Here is a 23,205-nt window from a genome sequence, read left to right as displayed (position 1 = left end):
AAACAGAAGAATCTGTGCCTGTTCATGTGGTTGGCGACTGCATCCCCCTCCTCCTCTGCTGCTCCACTGACAGCAAAGCCACCATGAGACTCCCACTGAGGTGAACAGAGGCAACAACTCCTCTGGTCTGTAAGGGTCTTAGATTGTGGCTCTTCGCTGATTCACATGTGGTTCTGACCCTGGACACACAGTAATGACAACAAATCCTCTGAACTAAGCGACTAAATTCATAGTTTGTTACTACCCTCCAGGACAATGGATTTAATTGTTTTCTAATCTGACATATTAATGTGCTCTGACTTATTCGGTTTCTTTGGTTGGAGTGAAAACATGCAGATGGTTGGCTCTCAATAACATATGTTTACATCGTATGTTTGCTCTGTACGCATATGCATTTCATCATCACATTATCACCCTCCCTCTGAACCATCAGGCTGTCCTTCTGCTTGTTTCGTTATCCTGACCGATCTTTGAATCAGTGAGTCAACAAGCTGAACAGCTATACAGAGCATGAGTAAGCAAAGTAGTCGTGCAGTGAGTCAGCCATAGAGGAGAGGAATGCCGTTCTTTAATTAACTTTAACAGCCGGCCGTAATGGAAAGGCACACACACCGGCCAAGACTGCAGCAAAGCACAAAGAAAGAGAGAGAGAGGAACGACAAGATGTGTAATGAGGGGAGGAGCAGCGGTGAAAAGGAGGAGGAATACAAGAACACAAGACTAAAGGCAATATAAAAGCAAGTTCAAAGTCTGACTAATATTTCACATCTTCTAAAAGGTCTTTTAAAAATTTCTAATAGAGAGAAAAAAGATGAATAAAGGAACAATAATTAAAACACTAATAAGCTTGTAGCAGTTATGTCCTCTCAGGGGAGAGGCACACAGCTGTCATACAGCACAATACACTTGTTATCACTTTTAAACTGTCATGGTAACAAGGCTTTGGGTGACGGCTTTATGACACTTCACCAGTGACAAAGTGAAGAAGGGGTCGTCATGTGCTCAGGTAGTAAACAGATTCATTTTAATGCTTTAAAATCACAACTCACAAATAATGTGCAGTACCACATACAGCAACTACCAATTACCTGCTGTCACTGTACACTTCTGTAAACCATTGGTTCGTTACATTTGTACGTTTCGTACGTATCATATCAGTGTTTCTAAAGTGACGCAGTATATGAGCTGATTTTGTCATTGGGAGGTGGAGGGGATGGTGGATAATGTGACACCTAGCCGACATGCCTGCCAAGCTGCAGACCACAGTTTAAGACCAACAAACGACAACATTTGTTTTTATTTTGGTAAGTCATTGCTGTTTCCAGCAACTATTTAGCCACCAAACATCAGTGTTTTTTAGCAACCCATCACTCTGCTTCCATCGAGGATAGTGCGACGAAAAACGGTTGTTATTTAATGTGAGATAGTTACATTTCCTGCCGGGATAGCACCTCCAAAAGCAGTTGCTTCTTACCTAGCCACTGCGGCATTTCCAGCCGGGATAGTGCTACAGGAAGTGGTTGTTTTTCACCGTGACACTGTTGTGTTGGGTATCTCAAGGCTCTGGATGTTGTAGGGCTGTCCTGGCTGACATGCCTCTGCAACATTGCATGGACATCAGGAGGAGTGCCTCTGGAGTGGCAGCCCAGGGTGGTGGTTTTCATCCCGGACGTGGAACCCTGGACCAGCTCTTTCATGGAGGGGGCATGGGAGTTCACCCAATCAGTCCACATGTGTTTTGTGGATTTGGAGAAGGCTTACGACCATGTCCCCAGGGGCATCCTGTAGGGGGTGCTCCAGGAGTATGGGGTTGGTGGCCCCTTGCTAAGGGCCATCCAGTCCCTTTACCGAAGGAGTGCAAGTCTGGTTCGCGTGACCGTTCCAACCCTCACCTATGGTCACGAGCTCTGGGTAGTGACCGAAAGAACGAGATCGCGAGCACAAGCGGCCGAAATGAGTGTCCTCCGCAGGGTGGCTGGGCTCAGCCTTAGAGATCGGGTGAGGAGCTCGGACATCCGGGAGCCGCTGCTCCTCCACATCACATCATTTTTCTTTTTTGTGCCTAAACCTATCCACACATTAACCACTGCACTGTTGAAAGGTAAAGTTTTAGCATCTCTGCTACATAATAACATACAAATGTAATGTTTCCATGGTTTGCAGAAACATACAATGCCAACATTTATTCTAGTGATTGGGTTGATCATGAACTTGATTAATCAATTAACTGTTTTTGTCTGTAAAGTCATAAAATAGTGCAAAAGGTCCGTCATGATTTCCAAGAGTCCATGTTGTTGTCCAAATCTTGCTCTGTCCAAACAAAACAACTCATTTTTTTTTTAAGTCCAAAACTGAAAAACGTGTTGAAATAGGAGAAAAATGCAGCAAATTACATTTGAAAAGCTGGAATCAGAGATAAATTGGTATTTTTGTGCAAAAAGTGTATCTAAAAATTGTCAAGTATTTAGAGACTGACATCATATTGTGGGTGTTTTTATGGGATTTGTTGACAGTAATAAACATAAAGAGGGTGTTAATGCTTCGTATTGGTACCACAAATACCACAAAAACATCCTGTGCTGCCATTTGCAGTCGTACTGTACCGCGGACAGAATCACGTATCAGCACACCAGTACAAATGTAACTGTGGCAGTTATAAGAAACAACATTTATAAATGTACCAACCTTCAGTCCTGCAAATGGTTGTCATCCTGCATTCCTGTATGATCTATCACCTCATCCTATCTCTCCCTCACACACACACACACACCAAAAAAGCAAAGGTCCTGTATGCCGGATTGTGTGTAAGTACGTTTGTGTGTGTGTGTGTGTGTGTGTGTGTGTGTGTGTGTGTGTGTGTGTGTGTTTGGCCAGCAGTGCCTTAAGGACGGTGATCCATCAGGCACATGTGGCTACGCCTGGATAAGACCAGAGACCACACCGGGGAGGAAGTGTGTGAGAGAAAAGGAAAGAGTAAGTGATCAGGGCAAGGAGTGATGAGAAGAAGAAGAGAGGAGATAAGAACATGTCAGCACTGATATCAGAGGAGGAAATTAAAGCACAGGAGCAGACAGAGTCTGGAGGGAAGAACAAGAATGTGAGGAAAGAAAGGATGGAGTGGTGGTGAGAGTAGAGACAATAAAGGAAAGACGAAAGCAGTAGAAGAGGAGTTAGATATCGCTCAGTGGGATGGATAGTGTGGCATCGCTGAGTGTGCAGCAGATTAGCCTGATGTCAGGATTACTGAACCAGGCAGACGTGTTTATGGAAAGTTCATTTTAAGTTCTTTCAACAAAATGCTAATGCAGCACAACATTTCCCTAAAAGTCTTTAACTGCATCTCAGCTTTACGTTCGCCACACCTGCAATGATTCACAAACATTCTGTAATATTTTATGTCGAGGCACAGCGGGGGCGGGGGGGTGGGGGGGGGATCTGGTCGGGTTTGGAGACCTCAGAATTGCATCTCTGAATTTTGCAGATGATGTGACTCTGTTGGCTTCATCACACTGTGACCTCCAGCAGGCACTGGGGCAAGTCTGAGGCCATGGTTCACTGAAAAGGGAGCTGAGCCAGAAGGCGAGGCTTTCGGTGTACTGGTCAATCTGTGTCCCAACCCTCACCTATGGTCATGAGCTCTGCGTAGTGACCACAGATACAAGTGGCCAAAATGAGCTTCCTCCATAGTCTGGCTGGGCTTAGCCCCAGAAAAAGGATGAGGAGCTCAAACATCAGGAGAGAACTCAGAGTAGAGTCGCTGCTCCTTCATGTCATAAGGGGTCAGTTGTGGTGGCTCGGGTATCTGATCAGGATCCTCCTGGGCGCCTCCTGTTAGAGGTTTTTCAGGCATGTCCAACTGGTGGGAGGCTCCAGGGCAAACCCAGAACATGCTGGAGAAATGATACATCTCATCTGGCCTGAGAATGCCCAGGGATCCTCCAGGAGGAGCTGGAAAGCATCACTGGGGAGAGGAAAGTCTGGAGTACTTTGCTCAGCCCGCTGACCCCGCGACCCGGCCCCGAATGGATGGATGGAATATTAGTATACTGCCACTAAAGAACTGTGGATGGCCTTCCATGTCCTCTGACTCAAGCTCTTAAGAGCATTGCTGAGAACTGCTGATTACATTTTCCAAAGTTACATTACATTCAAGTTGGGCTGATTTGAAAGGAATAATGTTTGCAATTTAAAGTTACAATGTGTAATTTACGTGATTGTTTATTAGCAAATATCAACTATTGCTTTCATAAATATATATTTGCTAAAGTGTAATGCAATTCACATACAAAGGGAAGCTTTCTCAAAGGCTTAGAATGATTTCTCTATATAAACACAGGCAGGGCGCGGTCTGCTGGAGGCTGCCTTCTTGCATTGCCATATTTGAATACAGTGGCCGAAAGGGATATATCCGCTTCGCCTTTCGCGTTTGCCTAGAACTTGCTGTCACTGGAGACGGTTAAGGTGAAGATCAATCCGGGGCGCTTCTGCGTGAACCTGCTTTGTACTTTTATGATTCTGTCGCACTTTAAATGGAGGACCACACATATGTTTTGCCCCGTAAGAGGGAAACCACGCCACCAAATAAAAGAAAAAGATCAGATAAGCGAGGATGGGACAAAACGCGAGTGAATATCGGCGTTGCTTATTCCAGGTGGAAAGAACTCCTGAAGGAGAAGGCTTCACGAAGGATGCGGAGGTTGCCTGCTTTCTGCTAGACAGGTAATTCAATCTGATATTTTAAAATCATTTTGGCTTCATATTTGCAACTACTTTTCCCTCTCGTCTAAGTTCGAGTGACGGCTAGGTTTAAGTGCTAACATTATCCTAGCCTTGGCTAACATTATCCCAGAGCTACAGCTAAATGGTTAGCCTAGCCTACAGCCTAATCTGTTGATTCCTCTCGCGCTGCTGCGAAGGCTGCCACCCTCTCCTCCTCCTCTTCCCTCTGGGTCAATAGACACACCTCTTCGCCTGGCCGTTCCTGCACCGCCTGTACGCCCTCGCCCCCTTCCTCTCCTGGTCTTCCTTCTCTCCCTCTCCCTCTCCCTCATCTCCTGTGGAAGAACACTCTGGAAATGCATATATTATAATCGTAGCAACCTATATTTGCCGCACTGTGCCGTGAAACATAAAACGTGTTATTTTAGCATTACTGTGCTAATGCTCGTGTTACCAAAACAATTAGAAATAAAACACTCCTAACATGTATCTCACACATATCTCACTGGTAAGCGATAACATATCGTAAAATGGTATAGATTCCTAAATAAATATTCACCTCATCGCTAGATACTCCTGAAAAACTCAAAAAACTCTACTGTCTTCACAAGACTTTTTTTCCTACGAGGCCACCGCCACTTACCCGACGGGAGGGGTGAGTGAGTGAGCACGAGTGAGCGCTGCAATCTAGAATCTGACCACTGATGTCACTGTTACTCACCACTTTTACACACTGAGGCTTCAAGCGATTTTAATTAAAATTTTCACTTCACGTCATCCCAGCACTGAATAATTACTAATAATCTTCTTTTTCTTATGATCCATAGACCTGAGAACGCAATGACATCAATACAACAAAGTCTGATAGGTCAGGCAGGATTTATACTTCACAGACGCAGGCCCTCACTGCGATGCAGACCCCCTGACTGAAACAAAGCTTTTATTTACTTCTATATCACACATAAGAAATTTTGACAATAAAGCACACAATGGCATTTTAAGTCCTGTGTGTAATGTATTCTGTCTTCACACGAGTAGAAAAAATAATTCTGCTAGCCGCTAGGCTAATTTATGCAATGTAAAATGTCATTGGCTTATGCTGATAATTTTAGCATGTTGAATTTGTATGGAAAAATTGTTTTCAGCTTACAAAAATAGACAGGAAATCTGCTTCACTGCGACATGTGGTTACATTTCTGGGGTGGTATATGTTAGGCTACAGCGTAGGGTACGTGTCTATGCAGAGCCTACGCCATGGGTGCGGTATGTATTCAACGCACAAGTGTAAATCCCACTTTAGTCTGATCGTCTGACTGCTCGTGCTTCCAAAGTGATGTCACCATGGTCTCAGAGATTTCAGAAATTAACATGGTGAATGTGATGAGATAATTACCTATTAAAAAAAAAAGAACTAAAGCTGTGAAATTAAATAAGTTGTAATAAGCATAATAAATGAAATTAAAAAATGCTTTGGTTGGTGTCACTGATGCAGCTGGTATAAGCACATATGCTGATGATACTTTGGTATATTTTATGAAATTGTGGTTGTTACAGAAAGAAATTGCTTCCCCACTCTAGCTTGACTTAAGATAGGCTAAATTAATTAATTTGCACTTGCAAATAAATTGCATAGTAAATTCTACTGATATAACAGCTGCCAGTCTCAATGTTGATGGCCTTGTGAGGCTTATTTGTTCTCACTGTTTCCTGTTGTGGTCCATTTAACCTGAAAAATGTCTGAGGGCTGAAAAACTATTTCTAAACATTTTTACACGACACCGCACAGTGTTTGTCTCTACTGCAGTCAGTGGAGAATTTCTCCTACACGCCTGTGTACAAGAAACAAAGGTTGGGCAGAAGCTTTCAATCAAGAGACGCGTCAAGGGTCGTCCTGATGAGGATGAAAAGACACAGGCACACACGTGCACGTGCATGTGTAACCACCCACATGGAGACATGGGAGCTGCAGTCAGTGGTCACCATGGAGAACAAAGAGCTGACTCAGCCAATTGCAATGATGAGGAAGGAACAGTAGATCACAGCTGTCAATGTCACACACACACACACACACACACCATGAACTGGAGAGTCACTGCACCGTGACTTCTGAGGACCAGATGTGATCATTAATATTTTAACTCTACAATTATGCGTTTGTTCGTATGTGCTGAACTGAAAAATCTGAAGAATTACGGGGAGTACAACAGAGTAAAAGTAGTTATAGTGTAAAAAAAATCAACAAACAAACAAACAATTAAGCCTATCATAATTACTGCTTTTGTTGGACGATATATCCACTCAGAAATACTTACAGTAAACAATATCATAGCCAGTTTGAGACTATTTTATGCCACTGATGTAATGGGTATACAACGTAAGCCGGTCTCATTCGGAAGGTGTCACACAGCAGCGCTTGGGTAGTGACCTCCAGTGTCAGACACTGACGGAAAAAAAACCTGTCCTTTCATGTTGGCATGATACTGCGGTGTCAGAGGGAACCATGGCCAGACAACGACATAAGTTATGGGAGCAAAAAGTTTGGTTTGGTGGATGGGTTCAACAACTACTGACTTTCAACAGGGAGGCCAGTGTTCACTTCCTGTTTGAATGTAAAGTTTAACCCTGTTCTTTTTTCCTAAACCCAACCACGAGTGTGTGTGTATGTGTGTGTGTGTGTGTGTGTGTGTGTGTGTGTGCTTAACATAACCACATGCTTTTTTGTTGAGGGAACAAAATGTCAATTCATGGTGTTGTAAAAAATAAAAGAAATCATCATTGACCTTCGAAAAAAAACCCAAACAAAACACATAACACTGGATTACGCATCAGTGGGGAGGAGGTGGGTGGCCAGTTTCAAGTTCCTGAAAGTCCACATATCCAAGAACCTGACCTGAATCCTAAACACCTCCCGTCTGGTCAAAAAGGCCCACCAGCATCTGTTTTTCCCAAAGGCCCTGAGGTTCAACAGACACCCTAAACACCTCTTTGATCAATTTCCACCCCTGCTCCACTGAGAGTGTCCTGACTTACTGCTGTACAGTCTGGTACTCTTGCTGCACCGCTGCAGACAGAAAGGACTTACGGTGGATAATAAAAACAGCTCAGTGGATCATCAGCTCACCTCTCCTTAACCTCATCAGGAGGGACCCCTCACATCCTGGACACCACCTGTTTTCCACCCTACCCTCAGGCAGACTCAGAATCCTACGCACATTAACCAACAGACTGGTTCCATACCTCTGTCCAAGAACCTGACCTAAATCCTAAACACCTCCCATCTGGTCAAGAAGGCCCAGCAGTGCCTGACTTTCACCAAGAATCCAAATGGAGAATCACTGTGCTACACTCCTATGTTGTGTTCACACCGAACAAATTTGAACTCTAGAATATTTTGTGTTGACTCGTGTCACACTCACTTGAAATCTCTGAACTGATGAATGAACTTCCGCCAGTACACCCTCAGCGACACACGTCATCGGAGGACCTTATTGCTGAATGGCTATTGCGGCGCAAATTGGTCACTGAAGTTCAGATTTTCCAACTCTCTCGAGTAAGCGTGTGAGGCGAAATTGCGCTACTTGCTTAATTTGTGCCGCAAAATTTGCGAATTTTGATTCATTTGCGTCGTGTCTCTCACATCCATCACACTGCCCGATGGGAGTTCATGTCTAATTACGTCTTTACATGGAAGTCACTCACGCAAATTGTTTTAGTCACAACATTATAATGGTCAGGGAGAACCATGCTGTTAACACATATTACAACGCAATGGGCAACACTGAGGTCAGCAAGATGATCAAGGTCATATACATATGTTGTGTAAATCAATATTGTAATTATCATGACAGGCCTACAAACAAACAATTATTCCATCTACATTACTATTAATTATTACATTCTTCTTATTCACAATATCACTGGGAATATCTTGAGAAAAGACGGTATATAGAAAAAAATATGTACATCGAAGAGGTGGCAAAAATGAGCCAGTGAGAAACAGAGAAAATCAAAGATGGAGAGGGTTGGGGGGACGACACAATGTAGGACAGAAACACTGAAAACAGCGGAGAGATCTGGTGTGTGAGGTCACTGTAAGGTCCTTAACACTGTCACAGCTGTTTGTAAGTGTGTGTGTGTGTGTGTGTGTTAAACAGCCTGCTTCTCTGTAATGACATGTCTGATAACAACATAACGAACAATACAGCTCATTACTGCTGTTGCCTCTTCCCACACACACACACACACACACACACACGTATTCTCAAACAACAGGAACAATACAGCTCATTACTGCATCTCTCTTGTCGACACAAACATGTACATGCAGCCCGAACACTGTCTGTCAGACTGGAAAGGGGAACTCTGCAATTGGGACAGCTTCACAGCCTGTGACTGGTTGCCGTGGGATACGGACTGTTTACTGTGACGTCTTGGTTTCAACCCCCCGGCCCATGAGGCATTATCACGTACGCACTTCCACCTCGTCATTATCTGCGTCCTGGAAAAGTCCTCACCCGGATTTTCCAGTGAGCTATTATTGGTTCTGTGTGAGAACTCGTGATAAAAGGTGCGTGTTGAGGAAATAAAGCTGTGAAGTGAAAGTGTAAAGTGGAGGCGGAGAGGATAATGTGAAGGCAACTCTACAGCAAAAGCAATCTGAGATATATTTTTGTTGTTGTCAATGAATTCCATAAAAAGACTAACAGCACCTGTAAAAGCTTCTGTGGCTCTCAGCTCCACGCCCATTGAGTCCTACAGAAGAGATAAATCTCCGAATACAGAAATAAATAGTTTCAGAAGATCTATACAATCAGCACAGTTTCAAGATTAGAGTCAACAATTCAGTATCTGACCAAATGTCTCCCCTTCCGTTCCTGAGATATGACGTTAAAACATGACGATGTCACAGTCAAGCTGACCTTTGACCTTCCGGATATAAAATGTCATCACATCAATATTTTATCCTGCTAGACATTTGTGTGAAATTTTGTCATCATTAGCATATGACGTCTTGAGTTATAGCCACAAACATATTATGTAAGGTTGCGCTGACCTTGACCTTTCACCACAAAATTTGAATCAAATTATTCTGTAGTCCAAGTGAATGTTTGTGCCAAATTTGAAGAAATTCCCTCGAGGTGCTCTTGAGATATTGTGTTCATGAGAATGAGACAGATGCAAGGTCACTCTGACATTTGACCACCGAAACCCAATCAGTTCATTGTTGAATCCAAGTGACCACTTGTACCAAATTCTTAAGACACCATATTCACAAAAATGAGACAGACAAGGTCACAATGACCCTGACCTTTGACCACCAAAAAGTAATGCGTTCATCGAGTCCAAGTGGACATTTGAGCCAAATTTGAAGAAAGTCCCTCAAGCTGTCCTTGAGATACTGCTTTCACGAGAATGAGATGGAGGCAAGGTCACAGCGACCTTGACCTTTGACAATCAAAATCTTACCAGGTCATTGTAATTGTAATTTCAATTTCTTTCTGTTTTCAACCACTTGAGATGCCCCCCCTCCCGCTTTCTCACCAAGATACCAGGTCCTTTTGTGTTTGAAATTGTGATGTCTAGAATCTTAACCTCCCACCTGGATACAAAACCCTGCAGAATACCCCAGGTGTGAAACACACCCTAGGGGGTCGGTACCAATACCTGCAGCAGACAAAAGAGTGTAAATCACACCTTAAGAGGCGTTCCTCAGGTATAAATGTTTAGGCCTTCCCCTGCTCGAGGTCTTTCTTCATTCTGACCGCTCGTGTGTTGATTGACCTTTTCTTTGCAAAGAAAGTAAAAAACCTTGTCGGCAGGCAGAGGGCTCTTTCTTCATTCTTCACCAGCAGCAGAGAACTTCCACAACAGTCATCCTCAAGATTCAACTTTAGTGCAAATATGAAGAAATTCCTCTGAGGTGTTTTTCAGATATTACGTTGACAAAAATGAGACGGAAAAGGTCACAGTGACCTTGACCTTTGACCTATGAACACCAAAAACTAATCACTTAATTGTTGAGTTGTTCTTGAGATATTGTGTTCACAAGGATAGGATGGATGGATGGATGGATGGATGGATGGACAACCCCAAAACATACTGCCCACTCCCACAGCTGTACTAACGTGGAGGCATAAAAAGACACTAATTTCCTAAAACAGCTGCTCAGTGAAGTTTTTATCAAACAAACACGAGGAAACAGTGCAAATGTTGGGGACTATTTTCAGCGGATGTATATCCTCAGACTCATCCACTGTCAGAGCAGCAGCTTCAGAACCAGGGACAGCTCCACATCCGACTGATTTGTACATTTCTCAAGGACAAGCTGCAGTAATCTGTGAGGCAGGTTTTGTCTGAGGTAAAAAGCATTAAAGACTGTGTCCTAGATAAGAATTCACATGCTGCATAGACTAAAATTTAAAGGATCACATCAGGGATTTTACAAGTTTTAGCTCATCGACTGAAACAGTGATTCCCAGACGTTTTGGCTTGTTGCCTGGAGCAAAGTGATCAGGGCTGGGTATCAAGAACCGGTTCCCAATTGTTCAATCCATTGGAATCATGCGCCTCTGAGCTTATCAATTCCTTTTATTGATGCGCGCATATTTTTTCCGACATTTGCACATTGGAAAACAATGACATCAAACTCATGTGTCTAAACTGCTGGAAACTTGCAACAAGAAGAAGTCATGGCGGGGAAAAAGAAACAGTCCAACGTGTGGATTCATTTCAGGAAGAAACACAGATGCCACAAAATTCAACCTGCAGAGACTTGATTGAGATAGCTCAGCTAAATATTTTGTTGCCTTAAAGGTTGAACCACTCAAGCAGAAGCAACAGATGGTCACTTCGATTGTTCAGTCCGTCCGTCACACACTTGGGTCCAGAAACTGCCCTCAGATCTAGAGTTTATATTCACAGTGCCCAAAAGCTGATGTTTTATTATTTGTGACTCAAAACCTTCTTCACAACACCACTGAGTCGACTCACATCATTGGGTGTTGGCGTCTCGTGGAAAAGTTTTCAAACCTGGCTCTGCTGGTTGATTTTCACAGTGTTACTGAAATGAAGTGAATCCGATATCCACCCTGAAGGTGGGAAATCAATCTCAACCTTAATGGTACGCTTTGGAAAATGGTGAGCAGTGGTGTTATGCATCATTTGTAGTTAATGGGCTAAAACATGCAAAGCCACTCTTTTTCTATGTGAGTACATGGACACATGAAAATATATCACATTATAAAGGCTGGAGGCATTTTTAAAGCCGTTCTAAGAAAGCTAAACTTTCCTTGAAGAGTTTCAAACTGATGTAGTAACGGCCGGGTGATAACCTCAGGTCACAGAGGAGTCTTTAACACTCATTTCCCAAATCACAGTGCCCATCCCAGAATGTTTTTTGTTTTTTGTCACTGTTTCCCACGCATTTATCCGCTGACATCAGGCTGATCTCAGACACCGCCTTTCCAAATTAGCTAAAAAAACTGGATTAGACGCGAGTGGCCTTTTCAACTCACTGCTTCTCAACCCCGACGCACAGCTGCCAGACAGCCCTGCGTTACTGTGTGTGACTGTGTGTGACTGTGTGGGTTAACCTCGGCCTGCTCATGTGCAGACACTTTGATGGATGGCCCCATTTTCCAGAACTACCGCGAACACTCACAAACAGATAGAGAACCAGATGTAGACACGGTGACTCAGTGGTCACCCACAGACTTGACGGGAGGACAAAGAGGTGAGAAAAGAAAGAAAGATAAACTCCTAAATCTGGAACACAACTCGGGGAAATGCAAACACTGCAAATTTTCTTTTTGTATAATAATTATTTATTACTATCAAAGATGCAAATTCAGAATATGATAGAAATACACAGTCTTAAGGCTAACTCTCGTTGTAAACCAGTCATCCATCTCTCTGTGAGCTCGGTTCCGGTTTTACTTTGGGCATACAGAGCAACAGTCGGCAGGAAATTCATGAATTAATAGAAATAAATACCACTGTTTTCTGACTGTGCAGTCCTCCTTGAGCCTACATATAAAAAATGACTGACCTTTGTTTTTACAGGTCTCTTAACAGATCTGTGGTTCCTTCACAAGAAGGACCATCTCAGCAGGTTTATTTCCCCCAAATATGTGAACTCTTCTCCACGTCCCTGAGAGTGAGCCAAAACATCCTGAGAAGGAAGCTTGTTTCATTTGCTTATATCCATGTTTTATTTATGCGAACAATAATCGTCTGAAAAAATCAAGAGCGTTGCTTTTAAGGTCGGGTTATGCTAGAAAAGAACTAGCTTATAGGATGTTAAAGTTTATACTAATGCCTTTAATCAATGCTGTACCTACGGCATAGGATCTGTGTAACTGGGTACCCTACACTGTAGCCTGGCATGTACCTCGCCAGAAATTAAACTACACGTTGCGACGGTGCAGACCTCCTTTTTAAAACCATTTCCCTTCCTCTGGTGGAGTGTAATTGCACCTCTAGTATCAGCAGCGTCTTCACCACAACAGTCCAATACAACAAGTTTTGCACCTTCCTAAAGACAGCGATCCATAAGTATCACTGTACTACTCCTGGCCCTGACCTGAGTCCACTTTGTTGCAGGAAACCAAAGCAGGAGCTGCAACAACAAAGCTCCAGTCATCACAGGGTTAAGCACAGGTGGTAGGTTTCAGAACGATGTCTCTGCAATGTTTATGTGAACTTTAGATAAGGTCAACCTCAGGTGATACTGAAAAATTAACTGTTTGAGTAAAAGAAGAAGAAGAAGTGTGTGTGTGTTACCTGGTTGGGGATATGCAGGTTGAAGTCTAGTCCGCAGACAAACTCTGAGTGATGTTCCACAGTGTCCAGAAGAGGCTGGTTCCTACTGTAGTCCCAGAACCTACAAAGACACACACACACGACTCATATGACACATATGACATATGACTTACATTACACCAACAGCTTTCTAAAAGATTAAACAGTAAAAAGTCAAGATCCTTAAAATGTAGGTAAAATGTAAAATAAACCTTTGAATAGAAAATTTTGACATTTCATAGTTTTGAGTTTCTGAAAATGAGAAATTATCACAGATTATTTTACATGCCAATAGACCCCACGAAAAAACTGAAAAGAAGTAGGGGTGGGCGATATGTCAAATATACTTTATGTATGTATGTATGTATGTTGAATATATCTATGAATACACTCTATATGACTGTATTGCAAACGTTGAGTATTAATTGTCACATTGTTTTTTTAAGTCACCAGTATGAAACACCTGTCAGTGTTTCCATTCTCTCACTATCTCCTGTAGCACTCTCAAACACACACACATAACACACAAGATTCACAAACATGATATGTCACACAAGTATTGGGATACTACTGTATCGTTGCTACGATTCCCACTAAAAATATCATAATAGTATTTTTAAACCGATCGCCCAGCTTCTAATTAAAACAGTTTTAAAATAAAGACAATAACTGTGAAGTAGCAGAGAAAAATTTACATTAGTTTTGCTCATCATCTTCCTGTTACAGTCCGGGAGGCAGACACCGTCTCCACATTTAAGACTAGACTTGAGACTTTCCTCTTTGATAAAGCTTATGGTTAGGGCTGGCTCAGGCTTGCCCTGTACCAGCCCCTAGTTAGGCTGACTTAGGCCTAGTCTGCCGGAGGACCCCCTATAATACACCGGGCACCTTCTCTCCTTGTCTCTCTCTCTCATGTCCTGTTACTGCATCTTGCTAACTCGGGCATTCTGGATGTCACTAACTCGGCTTCTTCTCCGGAGCCTTTGTGCTTCACTGTCCCTCAGATTAACTCATATCAAATTGTGATTTGTGATATTGGGCTTTATAAATAAAATTGATTGAATTGAATTGATTGCTCTACCAGCAAAGAGGACAAAGAACACAGAGGTGTGCTCAGTCTGTTTTTCTGGTCATTTCACAGTTTATCCAGAGCATGATGTCTCTTTGACTATTGGTCAGACTACCATCTACCATCTGGGACGGATATTTGATTGTGCAAAGGAAATACATCCAAAGATCCTGGTACCTTTCTGACTTTTTTCTGCACTGGTGCATGGTCAACAGGCCCATGCAGATTTTCAGAATATAGATACTGCTTGTAAAAGTCATAATGTTGTCACTGTCTCCCCCATCTCCTTGTGCAAAGGTGTGACAGCCGTGTGTTGTATTCAGTTAGTATTAAAATCAAAGTTAACGGTGTAGTGAGAAGAAATGTTTGACTGCTAACAGACTGTTAATAGATTGGCAAATGAATGTTTGTTCTAACTGCTCCATACTGAACCTTCCATTTTAACGGCTATGTGTCCCACAGTTTGTTGATTGACTTTTCCTCAAAACGTTTAAATATTTTCTTGAAGCATACATGATTAAATTAAATTTGTGATTCAAAGTTTCTACTAAAATCTACTGAGCAGTTCATTAAGCTGCTTGAGTTCATTTTAGGTTCATAAATAAATACTGTCTATTGCATTATGAGCAAAAAAAGAAAATAAATATTATGCAGAACTCTAAACTCTAAAAACAATTTTAAAAATCTGCTGATTCCCTTTGGGCCTGACGGTAAGGGGTCTTTTCATACATCAGTGACACAATGATACATGTCTACTGACTGGATTTCTATGACACTTGACATTCTTGGTCCCCAGAGGATCAAGGCTATTGATTTTGGTGAACCCTCAGCCTTTCATCAAATGTCACAGCAGGTCAATTTTTTTTTCAGTGGGCCGAAACGTTCTTCATGACAAGTATCTGGATAAATCCTTAATGTTTTTATTTTTATATATAAATATATGAACTCCTTGACCTTTTCAATCCAATTTACGGAGCACATTCATGCTCCCCAGACAATGACAACTTATTTCAGACTCCTATTTGAAACCCAAACTGCTACACTATAAGCACATTTACACAAAAACATCTCTTGGTCTAATACAGAGACTGAATTAAAGTTTTCTGTGAACTTTCATGTTGGCAAGAGGAAGAACCTTTTAGATTGTGATGATGACTTTTTTTGTGCACCCATGGAAAAAATTCTAATTCTAGTAATGGTCATTTTGTCGCAGTATTATTCATATTTTGGTGCAACGAACAGCTCACCCTCTCACTTAGACATAAAGGGTTCTTGTTTCCCCACGCAGCGCAGGGTGGCACAGGGTGGCCAATCCCGCGCAGAGCTAGTTTCGAGCAGTGCAACCCGAGGCGCGCTCACTTTGGTAGTTTGACAGACCGAGGTGCGCTGAGATGGGTGTGGCGGCACAGCAGGGGGAGGTGTTGACAGATGCAGCTTGGCGCAGTGACAGTTTAGTGCCAAAAGGCTTCGCCGAAGGTGCGCTAAAAGCTCACCAGCTGAAACCAGGTCTACTGTCAGCGCAGGCGGAGCACAGCCGGTGTAAGCTGAAGTTAGGCTGACCGGCGGACAGTGCGCACACGTCACCAAAACCTCACAGGCAGGTTTCCAGAATATCAGGCACATTAACAATGCATTAAATACCCAAAGAACCACTATTCAATGTAACTATCTGCAATCAGCACATAAATGTATCTCTATATCGACTGTCCCGTCACATCTGATGTCAGATCAAAGGGGATTGGCACCGTTTGGCACGTTTGGCACACGTAATGGAAACCCAACCTGATTTGATTAGCACAGCTGCAAACTAATGACTTCACATCCCTCTCAGCCAACCACAAACAGCCACAGCATCAGATAGGGAGTATATATTCAGCATCTGTCATCTTAGAAAAGCCAAAAGAAAAGAAACAGAGTGAGACTGCGAGAGAGAACGCGCATGCACGAGAGAAACGCAACATTGATTTACAATTGTGGTGACCTCCTCCCAGGCTACCTTTGCATCATCAGCCTGTGGAGGTCTGCTCGCAGTTCCGTATATTCGGACACTGCGAGCTTGGACCTCCCGGTCCAAAACATCAGTTTCCTCCTGGGAGAAGTTTGGCTGTCTGATGCTGCTGCTCTCTTCTGCCATGGCGAATTGAGTAAACTCATTACGCTTTCGCGCAGCACATTTAAGGGCGAGGAGAGGGGCTCATTTGATTGGTGTGATGTGTGTAAAACCCACTCCACGCCTTCTCTCCTCCCTCTTTCTGACTTGCGCAGGTAGGAGGGACGGAGGTGGGAAAGAGGAGTAGCTGCGCCAGCACGCATAGTGTGCCAAACTTGCAAAATCCGCCTGGCCACACCCAGTTGGCGAAGCGCAGGTGCGCTGCGCCCCCGCCTCACCCGGTCTGCGATACTAGAGCCCTAAGTGTTGTTTCCATAGAAAGAAAAATGTCGAAATACATCAGGCCGAGAAACCAGATGTGTGTGGAGGTCTGATAGCTGAGTGACTGTGTGTGGAGAGGAAGCACACACCTGATCAGACCTCTATCACATCATATAGTTATGCATGATTTAATTCAGTAAAGAGAGGAGGAAGATGAGTAAGAGATATGCAGAGAGAGGAAGGCTTTAAAAGACACTAATAGGGATGGATGTAAAAAGGAAGCAATCTACAGAGTGAAATTAAGAAAAATAAAGATAAGTAAGAAGTAAAAGAGAAAGAGGAGAGCAGGAGACTGAGAGAGATGAGAGGTGAAAAGAAACACAGAGCCAATAAAACACTGCCTCCAGACGTCAGGCAGCAGCGGCCAATCAGACTAATTGAAAGACTGTGCCTCTTCCTGGTCTTGACAGAGTGGTGTGTGTGTGTGTGTGTGGGTGTGTGTGCGTGTGTGTGTGTGTGTGTGTGTGCCAAAGCCCTGACGCAGCAAACACTCCCTCCAGACTCATCCACTTTGCAAATGTAATTAAATCATTTTCAGAGGGAACACTGCAGCTCCCATTGGGCTCCATTAGGCCTGTATTAATACTGGAGCTGCAACACACACACACACACACACACACACACGATGAATGATGGGTGTCTGGGGACAGTCAGGTATTGAGAGATATTACATATTGAGTGACTTGTTAGTGTAAATCACTGCTCACACTCGCTTTCCCTGTGTGTACATGTACATCTGTTTGTGTTTGTGTGTGTGTGTGTGTGTGTGTGTGTGTGTGTGTGTGTTAATCAATACTGCAGTACAGACTGGTTTACATTCATTCCTAATGAGCGGAGTGAGTTTGTTCCCCGACTCTGGCACTGATCGAAAACTCAAACTGCTGAAGAAATAATCAGGGAGTTTAAAGAGAAGTTGGCCGATCAGTATGAAGATACTTTAGAGAGAAACTGGGCTTCAGTGCAGCAAAATACAGCAGCACTTAGACATGATTAAACTTCATTTATCCCCATGGGGAAGACCTGTTGTTGCATGAGAAGAAATCTTGACAGGATTCAGTAGCAGGTAACGCCTTCTCTCTTCTCTCGGCTGTACATCTGGTAATTGACAGGTGTATTTTCCCTGTGACATCATCATGAACTCTTCATACACCAGACGAGTCAGATGCCCTGTGAGGCAAATTGTGATTTGTGATATTGGGCTTTATAAATAAAATTGATTGATTGATGTAACCTTGTCTGGGCTGTTACTGATCTTTGCCTCCATTTTTCTTTTGGAAAAACTCTGCAGCTGTTCTAGCCTGGAAATCCAGACTCAAATCTAGAAAGATTTTGAGTCTGGCCCTCACGATACACCCTTCCTACCCAAGGAACGGCACTAACTGAGGAATATTAAATGCCGCCACACGCAATTGACCTATGGCTAAGCCACGCCCCCCTCCACTCACTCGGACAAACCATCAACATTCAGTGACCGGCGCTATGGCAGGTGTCACAGTACACGGCATTTCACAGGAGGCAATTGATGATTTTTGGGGACATAACGATCAGATGTCATTGAGAAGTAACCAAAAGGGCCTAAACTACGCATTGGAGGGATATATTCATCATTTTATTGTTGAGAAGGTCGATGAAAAGCTTAAATTACAAGCCAAAATTTACAGGTCACAGTGTACGCTTGTGAACCGCATCTTGTTGCCGTCACCATCAAAGACAACAAGTTAAAGTGCCACTGAAGTTAAGGTTTTTGGCTCAGAATATGAGAAAAGGATAACGGCCTTTTTACCATCTTTACCAAGAGTGTCTCTCCGTTAGTTTGGTGCTACAGTATTTACACTGAATCATTCAGCATAACGTTTGCCAACCTTTGTTATCTCTGCCATTACAGATAAGTTAATGAAGCTAAGCTCCAGAAGTTAACGTTAGCTTAACTAGAGCCCTTTGGACAACAGCTAACAATGATGTACCATCACCAAAGTACAAAACTAGAACAAAATAGGCTAATGAACTCCCAGCAAACAAGGTGACATGATGAACAACGCAGCTAGGAGCTAACATTAGGCTAACTTTAGCTAACGTTAGCTAGAGATGTTAAAGATAACTTTATATTTCTTTCCAGCAAAGTGACAATATGTTGCCTCAAACACAATGTTGACTTACCTTAGAACAGATGTAGACATCATTGTTAATCTTATTCACGTTGAGCTGATGTTGTGGTCTAACGTTACCACACAACTTTATCCAAAGGAGACACTTTTTTCGGTTGAGATGTGGTTTAAATTGTAAAAAATACACCTCGACACCCAGCCTCTCAGGATACCTTGGATACCTCATCGCGTTTAAGGGCGGGACTTAGCCATAGGTCAATTGGATAGCACGATAGCCAATCAGAGCAAAAAACAAGGTGACGTATTCATTGCACTAAGCCCCAATTGTTTGCCGACCAGTGGGGCTAACTGATATATTATGCTTTTGCCGTATCCTGTCAGCAAAACAGCAAAAACATCCTTCCTGGAAGCGAAGGCTTCTAGGGCAGTCTTATGTTCCTCTCTCAAGAAAAAAGATAAGTGTAGTTGGCTTAGTGTTTCTTCCAAAGCTAAATTGAATGGCCGCAGTCCTTTGGCAGCTGCCATCTTGGCTGTTTACTTTTCGACTCCTGCGGCGCAGCGCTGTCCTCATCATGTTACGCCTGCACAGAGTCCAACAGGCTCTGCTCGTCGGGGGCCAGATTCACATGCAGTGCAAATTCGAATTTGCTAGGGGCGGGGCATCTGGATTTCCAGGTTACACCTGTACTGGAAATATGGTAAAACTATCCGATAGAATCAAAATTCTGCTTCATTTTATATGTAAAGTCATAACTCAGTCACGACTTTAGAAACAGTTGCGTGACAAAAAAACCCCCTCAAGGTCCAAACATTTTCCAGGGTATTCCGCTGCATCTCTCAGTCTTCCTTACGTCGATGAAGTTATCACTTAACCTACATGTGGAACTTTTTACAGTGATCAAGTCACATTTGCTTTAGACTGAGATGAAGTCGAAAGCTCAAGTAAAAGTTGCAAAGTGGACCTTGAGTTGTCAGTCTTTGGTAGTTTGGAGAGGAAGTGAGTTATCATCTACATGTTTGTTGATTGGTCGATATGAATCTGGCAAAATCGATCATCTGTAGTTCTTTTTCCAGACTTTCTTTTTGAGATATAGATGGTCTTAACAGAGCTTTATGCTGTGTTCCACTTACTTTGGAAGTCAGAGGTTGGAGCTGGGAATGACGTCACACTTTGATCACGTTCCAGAACAAGTCGGAAAACCAGTTCAAGCCAGGTTAGCCAACACATTCTCACTCCAACTTCGTCACATATCGACGTTTAGTCATTGACTTTCCATGTCAGGATATGATGTGCAAGGTACCCTGGGTGTGTTGGTTGTTGACGCTATGGGTTTATCAAGTACTTTGTGGCTTTCTAAGGACATACCCCAACAAACACTCCAAATGGACACAAGATGCACAAGGCAACCATCATGTGCATGCAAACACTTTAGCAAGTTTATCTCCAGTCCTAGAAAGATGGTTTCAGACGCTGTTAGATGACCCAACAAGTCCTTTGTTTGAAGTACACTGTGGCCTTAAGCTGTAAGAAAACACATTAACGTATGTCTCTATTCTGTGTTATTCTAATACCTGAGTATGCATGACCACAGTGAATGGGTTCTTTGCTTACTCATTCACAAATATGTGCAGGAAGTAAAAGTCCAACACATTCATCAGCCATAGTGCAGAGCAATACGTCATCCACATAATGAAGTGCAGCAGCAATAAAAAAATCTCAACTGAAATGAATGCATTTCTGTCACAGCACTCCCATTCAGTGCATTAGGAACAGGAGTAATGATCCTGCAGCTAAGAGCCACTATAGTCCTGATTGGCGTCATAAAATGAGCAACAACAATGATTTACTGCCGACTGAAGTGAGGCGGCTTTTTAGATCTGAATATATTTTAAAAAACACACAGCAGCAGGAGTGGAATTACAAGTTAAAGTAGCACTGTTTCGTATGCTGGATATGATCTCACAATCCTTAGTTTCATCTCACAGCCTCTTGTGAAAACAACTTAAATAAAGCAGGACATAATCTCTCCTTTACTGTATTCTTCTGTTTCTTTACGGTTCTGTATTTTGCCCACAGCCTCTTCATGTTTCAGTGCTGCTCTCCTACAGCCGACAGCGTGAGCACATCGCTGTGAGTGGAAATCAGACTGTGAATGTGAAAAATCATTTGGGCACAGCAGCGCCAGTCTGAACTCCAACTGAAGTTGAGATAGCTCTGACTTATTTCTCTCTTCCTCATGTTTTTGGAGTCAAATGTATTTACAGAGGGAATTTTGGACATCAGTTTTTATCATTTCATAAATAAAAATCAATTTTCCCATGTTTTTAGGGATTAAATGTTCTGTATGTCAGGCTGTGAATGATACATGAACCAACCCTCTGTAACTACCTTGGGAATATAGAGTAAAACTTGAAAGTCTGGTGTATGTAAGTGCTACTGGTGGATATTTATAGCTCAGAGTTTGAGAGAAAAAAAACTAATTTTGAGAAAACAGCCTTTAAAAGATATGTGTTGTTTTTAGACAAATGTTTTCAGACAAAAGATTAGACACTAGGGTAAAAATTTTAACTAATAAATATCAATATTAAACTTTCAGAGTTGATTACTTATGAGAATTATTTTTTGTATTAATTATTTCTTAAAGTTTATGCTTAAATATACAAATGAGGCTTTTTTTTTAAATTAAATAACCATTTTCACTATGTTTTTAGAAATAAAATGGTCTATAATTTAGGCTATGGATGATACATGAATAAACCCCTCTGTAAAAACTTTCAGAATTGTAGACAGGAATAAAACTGGAAAATTTGGTGTTTGTAAGTGCTACCTTATTATGAGAAAACAGCCTTTAAAGATATGTTTTGTAAAAGTTCATACATTTAAGCCAAAATATTATTCAATATTATAATAGACACTATGGTAAATTTTAACTAATAAATTTCAACATTAAACTTGACTTGAGGTGTTTACTTCCATTAAAAAAATTTTTGTATTGTAAGTTTCTGAAATTTTATGTTTTGGCAAACAAATGAGATATTATTCAAATAAATATGCACTAATTTGCATACATGTTCAGAACAAAGATCTGAACATTGAATAAAGACAGGTTAAAAATAATTTTTTTCATTTTGCTGACATATTCGAGTCAAAGGTTTTTACAGAGGGAAATTTTAATGTCTCTTTTTATAACTCCATAAAATCTGCCATTAAAAAAACAAAACAATTTTTGCCAAGTTTTTAGGAATAAATGTTCTATAAATGATGAATGATATATGAACAAACCCGTTGTAAACACCTTCAGAATATAGACGGGAATAAAACTGGAAAATGTGGTATATTTTGAGAAAACAGCCTTTAAAGATATGTGCTATAACATACCATACGTTTTTAGACAAAATATTAGACACTAGGGTAAAAAGTTTAGCTATCAGATATCACCATCAAACCTCTTGAGTTGATTACTTACATTAAGATAATTATTTATTGTATTACTAGTTGTCTAAAATTTCAGGTTTGAATGTGCAAATAAGGCATATCTAATTAAATCTGCATTTTTAGCATACATTTCCAGAAGGGAAATCTGAGCTTGATTCAACATCTAAGTGTGTATTTTGGGCATTTATCTTTCCACAAGTCTGAAAGAAGACTTGTTATGGAAGCAAAATAGCCCCAGATCTTAAAATCGACCAGTGCATGAGGATGTCTCGCCACTTTCATTAATAATAATAATAATAATTTAATTTAAACTGATCAGCTTAATAGTTTTGAACGAGGTCCTTCAGTGTTTTAGCTTGTGCATCAAATTCTGTGGGCTTCAGCTGTTATTTCAATGGACCACATACACATTAAATCGGCGTTGAAAATTTCAGCTGCTGTATAAATTTAAGTATGGACTCAGACTCATTATATCCTATATAAAAGGAATCAGAGCCAAAAAAAAAAACAACTTAAATCGCAACATCACGTCGAGACAATCAACAAACTCTGGTTGATAAAAAGAACATCAGCCTTTTTATAAACTGTGTGGGAGAGGACGTCGGATCTGTCTTGTGACTTACTGTTCTACTGTTCTACAAACCCA

At 41.8% G+C, this 23,205-nt stretch overlaps 1 protein-coding gene across 3 annotated transcripts in view; it reads right to left on the bottom strand.

Annotated features, from left to right (window-relative positions):
- pex7 (peroxisomal biogenesis factor 7) overlaps positions 1–23,205 on the bottom strand; it is an 83,540-nt gene that overhangs the window by 7,758 nt on the left and 52,577 nt on the right. For all 3 annotated transcript variants that reach the window (XM_049590183.1, XM_049590184.1, XM_049590185.1), the window contains exon 10: positions 13,501–13,600. In XM_049590183.1, the coding sequence (XP_049446140.1) occupies positions 13,501–13,600 (100 nt within the window). The remainder of the gene's footprint in view (positions 1–13,500; positions 13,601–23,205) is intronic.

This window comes from Epinephelus fuscoguttatus, linkage group LG11 (genome assembly GCF_011397635.1).
Source record: "Epinephelus fuscoguttatus linkage group LG11, E.fuscoguttatus.final_Chr_v1".
NCBI classification, from domain to species: Eukaryota; Metazoa; Chordata; class Actinopteri; order Perciformes; family Serranidae; genus Epinephelus; species Epinephelus fuscoguttatus.
This window is presented reverse-complemented; position numbering and strand designations above follow the sequence as displayed.